Here is a 13,755-nt window from a genome sequence, read left to right on the forward strand (position 1 = left end):
TGTTTTTTGCAATTTTTAATTTTAACAGTACCACATAAGATATGTTTTAATTGCTGATGCGCTTTAATTTAATGCGCCAGAAAATAACCCGTTTTGTACAGTGTTGAGGTGTTTCAATGGTCAGTAGTGCCTAAATGTGTTTCTGTATAGTATTTCTCCAGCAATTGTCATGTGGTGACATCAATTATGGTATTTTGAGAGCCTAGGTGGGAAACGCACGGCCCGCTACTGGTATCCACAGCATGTACAAATGTCAACCATGTCTTCTTGACACATCTCATTTTTGCCATGAAAAAGGGCAAACGCCAGGTCTGTGTGCATAAGCAAGCTTGTTACATGAGGCCCCGGGGGCCCCAGGGGCTCTTCTATGTTGTATTAGTACATGTTGTAATCAAACCAGAGATTGCACATGGCTACTACCTATTGCAGTCAAAACGTGTTCCTGTGACTCCTTGGCCATGTCAGGCTGACGCTCAAAAACCTGGCCTATGCCCTTTTTCATGGCAAAGATTAGATGTATCAAGACTGACTGACTGACTTTCAATATCCATCCATCCGTTTTTTACCGCTTGTCTCTTTCGGGGTTGTGGGGGTGCTGGTCCCTATACCAGTTACACTTGATAGGAAGAGCCATCGGAGGATCAAAAAGCGACGTCACTATGAACTCCGAATTCACCAAGCATTGGATTGTTCAACCACTAATAAGGAACGTGAGCTGGGTTTAGACCATCGTGAGACAGGTTCGTTTTACCCTACTGATGATGTGTTGTTGCAAAGGTAATCACCAGGTACACCCTGGACAAGTCGCCACCTCATCTCAGGGCCAACACAGATAGACAGACAACATTCACACTCACATTCACACACTAGGGCCAATTTAGTGTTGCCAATCAGTCCCCAAGTGCATGTTTTTGGAGGTGGGAGGAAGCCGGAGTACCCGAAGGGAACCCACACAGTCACGGGGAGAACTGCAAACTCCACACAGAGAGACCCCACCGGGCTGCCGCTGACTTTCAATATGATTAGTGTATGTCTCAGTGGCCTTGTGGTGTCCGCCCTGAGATTGGTAGGTCGTGAGTTCAAACCCAGGCCAAGTCATACCAAAGACTATAAAAATGGGATCCAAGCGGTAGTAAATGGATGGACGGATGAGAAGTAAAAAATAAATGCGCGCACACATCCAAATTTTTACTTGTGTACGTAGTTTACAGGATTTGAGCGTACGTCTCCACCTGGCACAAGACATTAAAACAACGTTGAAAATTTGTTGAATTAGGTCCTGACGTTGAGCAACTCAAACCTAACGTTGAAACAACATGCTTTTTGACCACATTTAATCGATGCCGGGTTCGGACGTTGATTTGACCATTGAAATTTGGTCATTTCTTAACCAACAACGTGAATCCCAACGTTAGACATCAAAATTGGCTCAATTTACAACTACAACTATTTTTCAACGTTGTTTCTAAGTCAGTTTTTGAGGACATGTATGTATAATCCATACTTGCCAACCCTCCCGAATTTTCCGGGAGACTCCCGAAATTCAGCGCCTCTCCCGAAAACCTCCCGGGACAAATATTCTCCCGAAAATCTCCCGATTTTCAGCCGGAGCTGGAAGCCACGCCCCCTCCAGTTCCATGCGGACCTGAGTGAGGACAGCCTTTTTTCATGACGAGAGAACAGGGTGACAAGAACTAAATCATCCAGACTAGAGATAAATTGTATTATTATGTTTATCTTACCTAAAAATAAATATATTTGTTAATTAAAAAAAACAACTATATTTTGCTAAAAACATCAAAATTAATTGTATTTTATTTGTATTTTTTCCTGACTCCTTATTACATCCAGCCATATAATTATACATTAAAATAAACATATTTGAAATAATTGATTTTAAATTAAAATGACCATATTTAATTGTTAAAATAATTGCTTGTTTATCAACAACTTTAGCATTTTATTCATTACATTTTGAAACTCTCAGAAGCCAAGTTATGTTATATTCCTTAATATTTATTTATGCAAGTTTGAAGTATCAATGATCTAAACACAGTTTTGTTTGCATATTTTCAGGATGTAGATATATATATATATATATATATATATATATATATATATATATATATATATATATATATATATATATATATATATATATATATATATATATATATATATGTATATATGTATATATATATATATATATATATATATATATATATATATATATATATATATATATATATATATGTATATATATGTATGTATATATATGTATGAAATACTTGACTTGGTGAATTCTAGCTGTCAATATAATCCTCCCCTCTTAACCACGCCCCCAACCACACCCGCCCCACCCCCGACCACGCCCCCACCCCCCACCTCCCGAAATCGGAGGTCTCAAGGTTGGCAAGTATGGTATAATCAATGTTGTATCAATGTCTTGTGCCGGCTGTGTCTATTTTAGTAGGAAAGCCACGCAACTCTTAATGAGGTCCCAAGTCTCTCTTGGAGACAAAGCACCTGTTGATTAAAAAAAACACACACACAAAAGCATCTAAAAGCGATTAACTTTAAAAGTGCAGTTGCCCTTGAAATCTTTAAAAATGGAAGAGTGAATGTCGGCCACCAGCGTCTTCTCTCCAGCCCGGTAGGGGACAAAGGGGACTGTGACGCGGATGCGGTTGTTGGGAGACAAATCTGGAAGCCTGAGGGGGAGAGTAATGATTTAAAGATTCTAGCTGATAATTCCATGCTTCACATCTTCACTATGAATGATACTCAGGGACAATCAAAAAGTTATGGCGCTAAATCAGGGTTGTCCAAATACTGTAAAAATGTCAAATGTATTCATTATTGTCAAACGATTGACATTTCTGATCAGATCAATCACAAGAGCTTTTGCTAAATGTCTAACTCTGACAAAAGAAATAGACCAAAAACAGTTTTTGTAAAATACAAATTGTATCAAAAAAGTTGGGAGACAAAAGTTTCAGACCTCAGGTTCATCTCCTCCTTCATGACGCCACTTCCAGACAGAGCTAGCGTCATGCCCGTCATGGCCACAGTGGTGGTGTTCATGAAGGACACTGTTGCGGACGCCTCTTGGTACTGTCTGACATAGCCGGTAACCTGGAATAGAGACCTTCAACCTTTATGGGAGCATTTCTTCTCACAAAGTCATTGTTGTTTCTGCTCTTATGCTGTAATTTGGGAGGGTGTATTTGGGTCTACCAACCGACACGTGGACGGGGAGGTCCTGCAGCAACACGTTGTCCTCCGCATGGGAGGGTTTATCGGGATGTCGCATGTCTGTGACCATGGACGTCACCTTCAAGCTGTCACACACGTGCATGTGCTTGTAGTAGGTCTGGAAGGGGATCAGAATGGGGATGGACAGCTCTGCAGGAAAAGGAAGAGGACACATCAGTCTTTAGTTAAAGGCCTACTGAAATGCGATTTTCTTACTTAAACGGGGATAGCAGGTCCATTCTATGTGTCATACTTGATCATTTCGCGATATTGCCATATTTTTGCTGAAAGGATTTAGTAGAGAACATCGACGATAAAGTTCGCAATTTTTGGTCGCTGATAAAAAAGCCTTGCCTGTACCGGAAGTAGCAGATGAGTAGCGTGACGTCACAGGTTGTGGAGCTCCTCACATCTACACATTGGTTACAATCATGGCCACCAGCAGCGAGAGCGATTCGGACCGAGAAAGCGACGATTTCCCCATTAATTTGAGCGAGGATGAAAGATTCGTGGATGAGGAAAGTGAGAGTGAAGGACTAGAGGGCTGCACGCACGTACGGGCAAGCGATCAAATGTTTGGAAGCCGCAGCTGCATGCGTACTCACGGTACCGCGTCTGCGCATCCAACTCAAAGTCCTCCTGGTAAGAGTCTCTGTTGTCCCAGTTCTCAACAGGCCAATGGTAAAGCTTGACTGTCATCTTCCGGGAATGTAAACAATGAAACACCGGCTGTGTTTGTGTTGTTGCTGCAGTCGGCCGCAATACACCGCTTCCCACCTACAGCTTTCTTCTTTGCTGTCTCCATTGTCCATTGAACAAATTGCAAAAAATTCACCAATACAGATGTCCAAAATACTGTGGAATTTAGCGATGAAAACAGACGACTTAATAGCTGGCCACCATGCTGTCCCAAAATGTCCTCTACAATCCATTACGTCACGCGCTGACGTCGTACCGAGACGTTTTCAGCAGGATATTTTGCGCGAAATTTAAAATTGCACTTTAGTTAGCTAATTGGCATGTGTTGCAATGTTAAAATTTCATCATTGATATATAAACTATCCGACTGCGTGGTCGGTAGTAGTGGGTTTCAGTAGGCCTTTAACAGTCCATGTCCACATGGGCAGAACAAAACTAAATCTGGTGCTGTATCTCAAAAAGCGCATTTCCTTACTTACACTTTTGATTGCATTCTGGAAGTGTGTATGGAAAAAACAGTGCACTAAAGATACTGTGAAAACGGTGCATGTGCTGTGCTGGACACTTTATACTTCCACCAGTACACTTTATTACGTATGCGACACACATTTTGACAGTGGACTGATGTCGCAAATTCATTACTTTTGTGGCGCACCTACTCAAAATGGCGGTCGCAATAATTACATCATCAATCAATCAATCAAATCAAATCCACATCCAGCAAGGAAATGTTGCCATTAAGTGGTTCGTCTTTTTATATTGTTTATGTATTGTTGGCAGGTTGAAAACAGCTCAGTGGATTTGCGTAGAGAAACCAACATTTAAACAGCACAGTATAATAATCATCTAAAACGCACGAGAGACAAGAACTTTGTTTATGCGGTCACACCACACAGCACAAAGGGCTGTGAGCACACCTGTTTTTATTAGCACCATACTTGCCAACCCTCCCGAATTTTCTGGAAGACTCCCGAATTTCAGTGCCTCTCCTGAAAATCTCCCGGGACAACCATTCTCCCGAATTTCTACCGATTTCCAGCCGGACTTAAGGCACACCCCCTCCAGGTCCGTGCAGACCTGAGTGAGGACAGCCTGTCGTCACGTCCGCTTTTCCTTCATATAAACAACGTGCCGGCCCATTCACGTTATAACATTTACGGCTTTTGGCGAGTGCACAACTGCACACACAACAAGAAGGAGACGAAGAAGAGACAGTCATGGCGACGACGAGTGACAATTCAACCCTGAACTCACTCCTTTCCTGCAAATTAAATTTCACAGATGCTGCCTGTAATAAAGTGATCTAAGTTGTTTGTTGCCATCTCCTGGTGAATGTTGGGTACAGTGTTCTGTGGTTACTTTTTGGTTGGCCAACAGTTTACGTTGTATTGCGCACCCTGACGGCAAGCGTGGGAGTCAGTTGCATTGCATTGCACTTTCAAATACAACAATGAATAGAGGAGTGTTATGTGTGTGTATATGTGTAAATAAATGAACACTGAAATTCAAGTATTTATTTTATTTATATGTATATGTATATAGTAAAATACATATATATATATATATATATATATATATATATAGCTAGAATTAAATATATATATAGCTAGAATTAACTGAAAGTCAAGTATTTATTTTATTTATATATATATATACTGTATATATATATATATATATATATATATATATATATATATATATATATATATATATATATATATATATATATATATATAAGAAATACTTGGATTTCAGTGAATTCTAGTTATAAATATACTCCTCCCCCCTTAACCCCGCCCAGTTTAAGAACAACGTTTCTCAAAGTGCAATTGCAAGAAATTTAGGAATTTCAACATCTACGGTCCATAATATCATCAAAAAGTTCAGAGAATCTGGAGAAATCACTCCACGTAAGCCGCATGGCCGGAAACCAACATTGAATGACCGTGACCTTCGATCCCTCAGACGGCACTGTATCAAAAACCGACATCAATCTCTAAAGGATATCACCACAAGGGCTCAGGAACACTTCAGAAAACCACTGTCACTAAATACAGTTTGTCGCTACATCTGTAAGTGCAAGTTAAAGCTCTACTATGCAAAGCGAAAGCCATTTATCAACAACATCCAGAAACGCCGCCGGCTTCTCTGGGCCCGAGATCATTTAAGATGGACTCATGCAAAGTGGAAAAGTGTTCTGTGGTCTGACGAGTCCACATTTCAAATTGTTTTTGGAAATATTCGACATCGTGTCATCCGAACCAATGGGGAAGCGAACCATCCAGACTGTTATCGACGCAAAGTTCAAAAGCCAGCATCTGTGATGGTATGGGGGTGCATTAGTGCCCAAGGCATGGGTAACTTACACATCTGTGAAGGCAACATTAATGCTGAAAGGTACATACAGGTTTTGGAACAACATATGTTGCCATCTAAGCGCCGTCTTTTTCATGGACGGCCCTGCTTATTTCAGCAAGACAATGCCAAGCCACATTCAGCACATGTTACAACAGCATGGCTTCGTAAAAAAAGAGTGCGGGTACTTTCCTGATCCACCTGCAGTCCAGACCTGTCTCCCATCTAAAATGTGTGGCGCATTATGAAGCGTAAAATACGACAGCGGAGACCTCATACTGTTGAACGACTGAAGCTCTACATAAAACAAGAATGGGAAAGAATTCCACGTTCAAAGCTTCAACAATTAGTTTCCTCAGTTCCCAATCGTTTATTGAGTGTTGTTAAAAGAAAAGGCCATGTAACACAGTGGTGAACATGCTCTTTCCCAACTTCTTTGGCACGTGTTGCAGCCATGAAATTCTAAGTTAATTATTATTTGCAAAAAAAAAATAAAGTTTATGAGTTTGAACATCAAATATCTTGTCTTTGTAGTGCATTCAATTGAATATGGGTTGAAAAAGATTTGCAAATCATTGTATTTCGTTTATATTTACATCTAACACAATTTCCCAACTCATATGGAAACGGGGTTTGTATGATTAGCACACACAAATTGGCGCAATCAAACACGGAAGCATTTCAGCTGTGCGAGTCAGCCTTCAATAATGAAAATCAAAAAGGCGTTTAGGAAAGAAAAGACAATTAGGCCAATCGCAACAATTGAGGGCACATCTTAACATGTATAATTAAACCTTAATTAAGCAACAATACGATTTATTAGATTACTCGATTAATCGATCAAGATATTCAATAGAATACTCGATTACTCAAATATTCTAATCCATAGGCTTCCAAAATACATGGCAAGGAAAATCTTTTTAGCCCGATGCGTCTCCCAAGTCAAAACGTTTGGACACCCCTGAATAGCACATAAAAGCTTAAAACAGCTGTTTTCAGTGTCCTAAAATCAAGAGTTACCGTACCTTTGCCAGGCCTTAGTGTCTCCTCCTTGGTCTCAGTGAGGATGACGAGGACCAAGATGCCGTTGTATTTCATTCCCTCCACGCTGATGCGAACGGACATCTGCCTGTCCACTCTGCTGTCGCTGCTCAGCACCAGCTTCAGCTGCACATCCTCACCGTACTGCGGCTTGGACACCTGCGGAGACACCAGTCGCGTTTTATATTCCAAGCACAACAAAAAAACTATGATAAAGATGGCCCCTACTTTGTTAGTTTGTGGACTCAACACAAATGAGTGGAGTCAAATTCATTTAAAGGGGTCATATTATGATTTTTTTTCTATATTTAAAACACTTCCTTAGGGTTAATATAACATGTAATGGGGGTTCTTTGGTCAAAATGTTGCATAGATTATGTTTTAAAGTCGCTTTCTGATTGTCTCTTCAGAATTAGCCGTTTTGTTGGCGGTCTTATTTATGGGCCTAAGCCCTCGTGGACCCCGACTTAAACAAGTTGAAAAACTTATTCGGGTGTTGCCATTTAGTGGTCAATTGTACGGAATATGTACTGTACTGTGCAATCCACTAATAAAAGCTTCAATCAATCACTCAATTCTCCAGTCCAAGCCTACTTCAACTGCGTCGTCTCCCCGTTCGCCATATTGTAGTTTATAGCGCTTCCAAATGGATTCTACTGACAGAAATAACTTCCAAGCTGGCACAAGACAAAAAAACAAGGTTAAGAACTTGTCGAATTAGGTCCTGACGTTGAGCAACTCAAACCTAACGTTGGAACAACATGCTCTTTGACAACGTTTAATCAATGTTGGGTTCTGGCATTGGTTTGACCATTGAGTTTTGGTCATTTTCCAAACAATATTTTACAACAACGTTGAAACAGCATGCTTTTTGACAATGTTTATTCAATGTCAGTTTATGGCATTGATTTGACCATTGAAATTTGGCAATTTTCCAACCAACAACGTGGATCCAACGTTAGACATCAACATTGTCTCAATTTACAAATACAACTATTTTGCAACGTTGTTTCAAAGTCAGTTTTTAAGGACATGTACCGTATGTATAATCAACGTTGTATCAATGTCTTGTGCCTGCTGTTACAGAGGCCAGCCCGTATACGTTGGTAAACCTCACTATCTGACAACTTGCAGAGTAGTGCTGGCTCTTGAGTGGAGACGCTTGCCTCTCATGCCGGCGACTTGGTTTGGCGCCCCGCTCGGTGCAGTAGATAAAACACAACGCAGCCGAGAGAGTCTACACAACCGCTTCATATACGCTACTTTGTATTTGGAATGGCAACAGCTATGGATGCATGTGCATGTACGAGCCAGTCTGCCCTACAACAGAGGATATAAAAAAAGAAGGAACTTATGGTGCGTTTCATTTGTACTGGGAGCAGGGGCGCCGCTAGGGATTTTGGGCCCCATGAAAATAATCTTTACAGGGCCCCCAACACAGTGTCATTATTTTTTCTGTATTATAATTTCATCATCATTAGGGGCCTCTCTGGGCCCCCCTCCATCATGGGCCCCTAGAATCCGTCTCCTTTACCCCCCCTTTTCGGCGCCCCTGACTGAGAGTCCCGAGATCCTAGTCCAGGGGTCGGCAACCCAAAATGTTGAAAGAGCCATATTGGACCAAAAATACAAAAACAAATCTGTCTGGAGCCGCAAAAAAATAAAAGCCATATTACATACAGATAGTGTGTCATGAGATATAAATTGAATTAAGAGGACTTAAAGGAAACTAAATGACCTCAAATATAGCTACAAATGAGGCATAATGATGCAATATGTACATATAGCTAGCCTAAATAGCATGTTAGCATCGATTAGCTTGCAGTCATGCAGTGACCAAATATGTCTGATTAGCACTCCACACAAGTCAATAACATCAACAAAACTCACTTTTCATGCACAACGTTAAAAGTTTGGTGGACAAAATGAGACAGAAAAAGAAGTGGCATAAAACACGTCCTAGAAAGTCGGAGAAAGTTATACATGTAAACAAACGGTGAGTTCAAGGACCGGCAAAATTAGTAGGACAAAACGGCGCTCGCCAAATACTCGAATCAGTGAAGCATGTTTAATCTAAACAGTGTGCTTTGTAACAATTAGGGAGGCTTGTGTCATGTTTGTCCTCCTACATAAACCATATTAAAACAAAAAATATATTTTTTTCCCCTCATCTTTTTCCATTTTTCATACATTTTTTAAAAAGCTCCAGAAAGCCACTAGGGCGGCGCTAAAGAGCCGCATGCGGCTCTAGAGCCGCGGGTTGCCGACCCCTGTCCTAGTAGGAATTTCGACTGGAACGCCCCTCGAGGTTGGATTTCCAACTCAAAAAGTCGGCGCATTCTTAGTTTCAAAGATGGCTGCCCTGGATATAAACACTGATTTGTGCTTCTATAAGATTCGTTAATAGCACTTCAGATTTGTTTTTGTCGCACTAAATAGAATAGAATAAAAATAGAATAGAATAAAAATAGAATATACCGGTAATAGAATGCCCTTTATTGTCACTATACACAGGTACAATGAGATTAAAAGCAACTCCAGTTTTAGTGCAACAGAAACATATACATATATGCGAAACATAGGAAGGAAAGAAAAGAAAAATAGTGCAAAAGGAGGTAAGGTGCACAGTCCAGTCCTTAGAACGAATGTTCTGAATGTGTTGTTTAAATATTAAATATTATACTATATACATCAGTGGCTCTTAACCTGGGTTCGATCGAACCCTAGGGGTTCGGTGAGTCGGCCTCAGGGGTTCGGCGGAGCCTCCGCCGCGGAGGTCAAGACACACCCAACTCATCGTGTAAATAAAAACTTCTCCCTATCGGCGTATTATGGATACCCCCAAACGATGTTCCCTCTACCATCTGATTTGCAGGTGTGTAATTTCTTGTGAGTTCATGTGTTGGCTTTGTTCTTTGAACAAGGCGATGTTCATGCACGGTTCATTTTGTGCACCAGTAAAAAAAAAACATATAAGTTTGTCTTGAATTTGAAATGTTTTTTTAAATTTATTTTTCACTAAAGAATGGTTCGGTGAATGCGTATATGAAATTGGTGGGGTTCGGTACCTCCAATAAGGTTAAGAACCACTGATATACATATATACAGAAGAATTCAGACTGTGGGTGGACAGGTGCTAAACTATAAAATCAGTGCATCAGCCATATACGATGTATGGTTGAATGTTTATATATGGTAACATTACTGTAGCGTAAACTACATTTTTTTCATGTGTTTTATATTTTCTACATTGCTAGCAGTAGCGTCTGTTTCCTCTTCATCCACCATGTTTGAAGGTTGCAGAAAGAATGCATATTCTCCCACAAAGTTGTCTTCAATTCAGACAAAGTGATTTCCGATCTCGTAACTGGAACACTCACTACTCGCCTGTGAAGTCATTCCCAGCTCCAAATCCCAACATCCGTGGTAAATGGACCACACCATTATTGACAACAACTTTGGACTACAATTGAATACATATGGCGGACTCGAGCTAAGCTCTTTGAGTAAACCGAACAAATATGGAGATGTCCGCTGACGTAACTCAGGCAAAAAGGCTCCAATTCCAAACCGTTTGTTTGGAACAAGTTTAGAAAAATGCAAGATTATCCTTTCAAGATCTACACCATGCCTCTATTGTTTTTATTTCACATTTTCGGGATGATTGGCGACTCCAAATACACAAAAACAAGTACCAATAGGTAAGAAACGTTGGTTTTGCATAATAGGACCTTTTTAAGAAAGTACCCTTCACTCCGTAAGAGGATAAGAGACACCAGTCGAAGAAACAGTCTCAAAACCCAAAAGCCATTTGATTGTAGACCTGCGCAAGACTGGAATAAACAACAGTTAACTCAGTGGTTCTTAACCTTGTTGGAGGTACCAAACCCCACCAGTTTCATATGCGCATTCACTGAAACCTTCTTTAGTGAAAAATAAAATGATGTTTTTTTTCAAATTCAAGACAAAGTTATATGTTTTTGGTAACACTTTAGTATGGGGAACATATACTAAGTAACAAAGACTTAATTTAGAGTTTTTTGGACACTAGGGGAACATATTCTAAGTAACAAAGACTTAATTTTGAGTTTTTTGGACACTAGGGGAACATATTCTAAGTAACAAAGACTTAATTTTGAGTTTTTTGGTTAGGGTTAGGGGGTTAGGGCCAGGGTTAGAGGGTTAGGGTTATAAGAAGGCCATGCCAAATAATGCATTAATAAGTACTTAATAATGACTAGTTAAGAGCCAATATGTTACTAATGTGCATGTTAATAAGCAACTAATTAATGGTGATTATGTTCCCCATACTAAAGTGTTACCATGTTTTTATACTGGTGCACAAAATGCATGAACAACACCTTGTTCAAAGAACAAAACCAACACAGTGCATAAACTCACAACAAATTACACACCTGTAAATCAATCTGACTTCTGCTGTTGCCGTATCCGTAATACGCCGATAGGGAGAAGCTTTTAGTTACACGATGAGTCAGGTGTGGTTTGACCTCCGCCGAACCCCTGAGCCCTACTCACCGAACCCCTAGGGTTCGATCGAACCCAGGTTAAGAACCACCGAGTTAACTAGTACACTACATCCAAACCTTCAGCCATAGATATTTTCATCCAATTAGCAACTGAGTCCAAGTCAAGCTGCTTGTGTTATTCTGGGAACGATCGTAATGTTGTTTGTGTGACGCACCTCCTCAAAGTGCAAGACCAGCAGTGGCGGTGGAATGGCATCGCCCTCATTGTTCTCCTCCTCCTCCTCGCTCTCTTCGTCCTTGTCGAGGGCATACTTGAAGACGGCCCTTTCCTCCTCGGAGCCTGGGAGGAGGATGCGGTGCGTGAACGCACGTAAAGGTGTGAGGTGCTGGGATGGTTGGGTACCATCTCAATACTCACCTTCTTCATGCTTGTAGAGGTGGGTGATGTTCACTCTCTCATTGGAACCCACCGCCTTGGTGGAGATTTTCTTGCCAATTCGCTTGGTGTCAGAAAACATGGAAAACTTGGTCCCGTCCGATTTAACCTGACACACAAACACGCGCAGGCGCAGGTTTTATTTGATTTAAATTGTGCTATTCTCACTTTACGCCCTCTCCTTTAGTACCCTTTAGTACAATAAATCTACGTTATTAGCTCTGAGATCATGTGACTTGGATCTGCGTACTCACCATCCAGTCCACGCAGTCGGCATTGACCTCGGCGAAAACAAATGGGATGTCGTACGGGAGATTTATTTCACCGTCATGGATGGCGATGACTGAGGCAGGGCCGCACTGGTAAATGCCTACAAGAGAGGAAACTGTTTAAGTCAGTGGTGTCAAACGTATGGTCCGCGGGCCGGATCAGACCCGCGAACAGGTTATATCCAACCCGCGTGATGAGTTTGACAAGTATAAAAATGAGCTGCTTTTCTTTTTGAACGAAAGAAACTGCTGTTCTAAATGTGTCCACTGGATGTCACAATAGCAATTCTGTTAGGCAAGCAAACAGTTTATCGGGGCCAAGCAAGAGGTACACAGTAAAGGGGGACTGTGGCTCATCCTCCTCGACCCACATGAAACTTAAAACCTGCTCTACTCCTCCTACTTATAGCACACACACTCACACATATATAAGACTTTGGGGGGAGGTATGGCGGGGGGATGAAAATGCCTCCTATGGGGCTCCAGTCCTCCTGTCTTGTCCCCTGCTCGTCAATCCCTCAATCTTAGCTGCATATTAGACACTTAGGATTTGGGGGGCTCGGCTTGTTTGGGACCCACCATGACCTTGATGTCCCCCAATTTTAATCGCATTATTAGTTCCCACAAGCATACCTATCTCACTTACGCTACAGTACACACATCAATAGGGACTGGAGGTCGGCTGTAACGGCTGACCTCCTAATTTTAACTACACAGTAGACACTCTGGGGGCCTTGTACACATGCATGGGGGGCTTGGGGTTCGGGAGTACGGCGCACCCCTCATTGCCTCCTCGGTCGGCGCGGGTTGCGGGGAATGCGGTCTGGTGGCCTGCCATTCCCGGGCAGAGACCTCGCTGAGGGTGTGAGGCTTTTATTCATTTATTATTATTTTTATTTATTTATTATTTGCATTTTTATTATTTTTTTAAATTATTTTTTACAATGTTATTATTTATGTGTGTGTGGCGTCGCGCGGGTCTCGCTTCCTGTTGGATGGCGTCCGTGCCCGTGTGGCCCGACCTTGCGCTGTGGGGTCTGTGTTGGTGACTTGATGCGGTGGCGGCGCGGCCCCCTTGTCTGGTCTAGATGCTGTGTCTCGGTTGTTTGGGCGGTGGTGTGTTTGTGCGGGTTTGGGTTGGGGGGGGTGGGGTCTTTTGGTGGGGGAGGTGTTAATGTCTCTTGTTTGCATGTTGGCGTTTGGGCTGACTGGC

The 13,755-nt window shown here is 41.5% G+C and overlaps 1 protein-coding gene across 1 annotated transcript in view; it reads right to left on the minus strand.

The window, feature by feature from the left end:
• Positions 1-2,394: 2,394 nt before the first annotated feature.
• LOC133570744 (protein-glutamine gamma-glutamyltransferase E-like) overlaps positions 2,395-13,755 on the minus strand; it is a 35,435-nt gene continuing 24,074 nt past the window's right edge. The window contains exons 9-15 of the mRNA XM_061923440.1: positions 12,528-12,643; positions 12,256-12,382; positions 12,053-12,177; positions 7,335-7,509; positions 3,242-3,405; positions 3,002-3,135; positions 2,395-2,711 (exon numbers count right to left, since the gene is read on the minus strand). Of these exons, the coding sequence (XP_061779424.1) occupies positions 2,561-2,711; positions 3,002-3,135; positions 3,242-3,405; positions 7,335-7,509; positions 12,053-12,177; positions 12,256-12,382; positions 12,528-12,643 (992 nt within the window). The 3' untranslated portion in view covers positions 2,395-2,560. The remainder of the gene's footprint in view (positions 2,712-3,001; positions 3,136-3,241; positions 3,406-7,334; positions 7,510-12,052; positions 12,178-12,255; positions 12,383-12,527; positions 12,644-13,755) is intronic.

The sequence above is a fragment of the Nerophis lumbriciformis genome, linkage group LG28 (assembly GCF_033978685.3).
Source record: "Nerophis lumbriciformis linkage group LG28, RoL_Nlum_v2.1, whole genome shotgun sequence".
Taxonomy (NCBI): Eukaryota; Metazoa; Chordata; class Actinopteri; order Syngnathiformes; family Syngnathidae; genus Nerophis; species Nerophis lumbriciformis.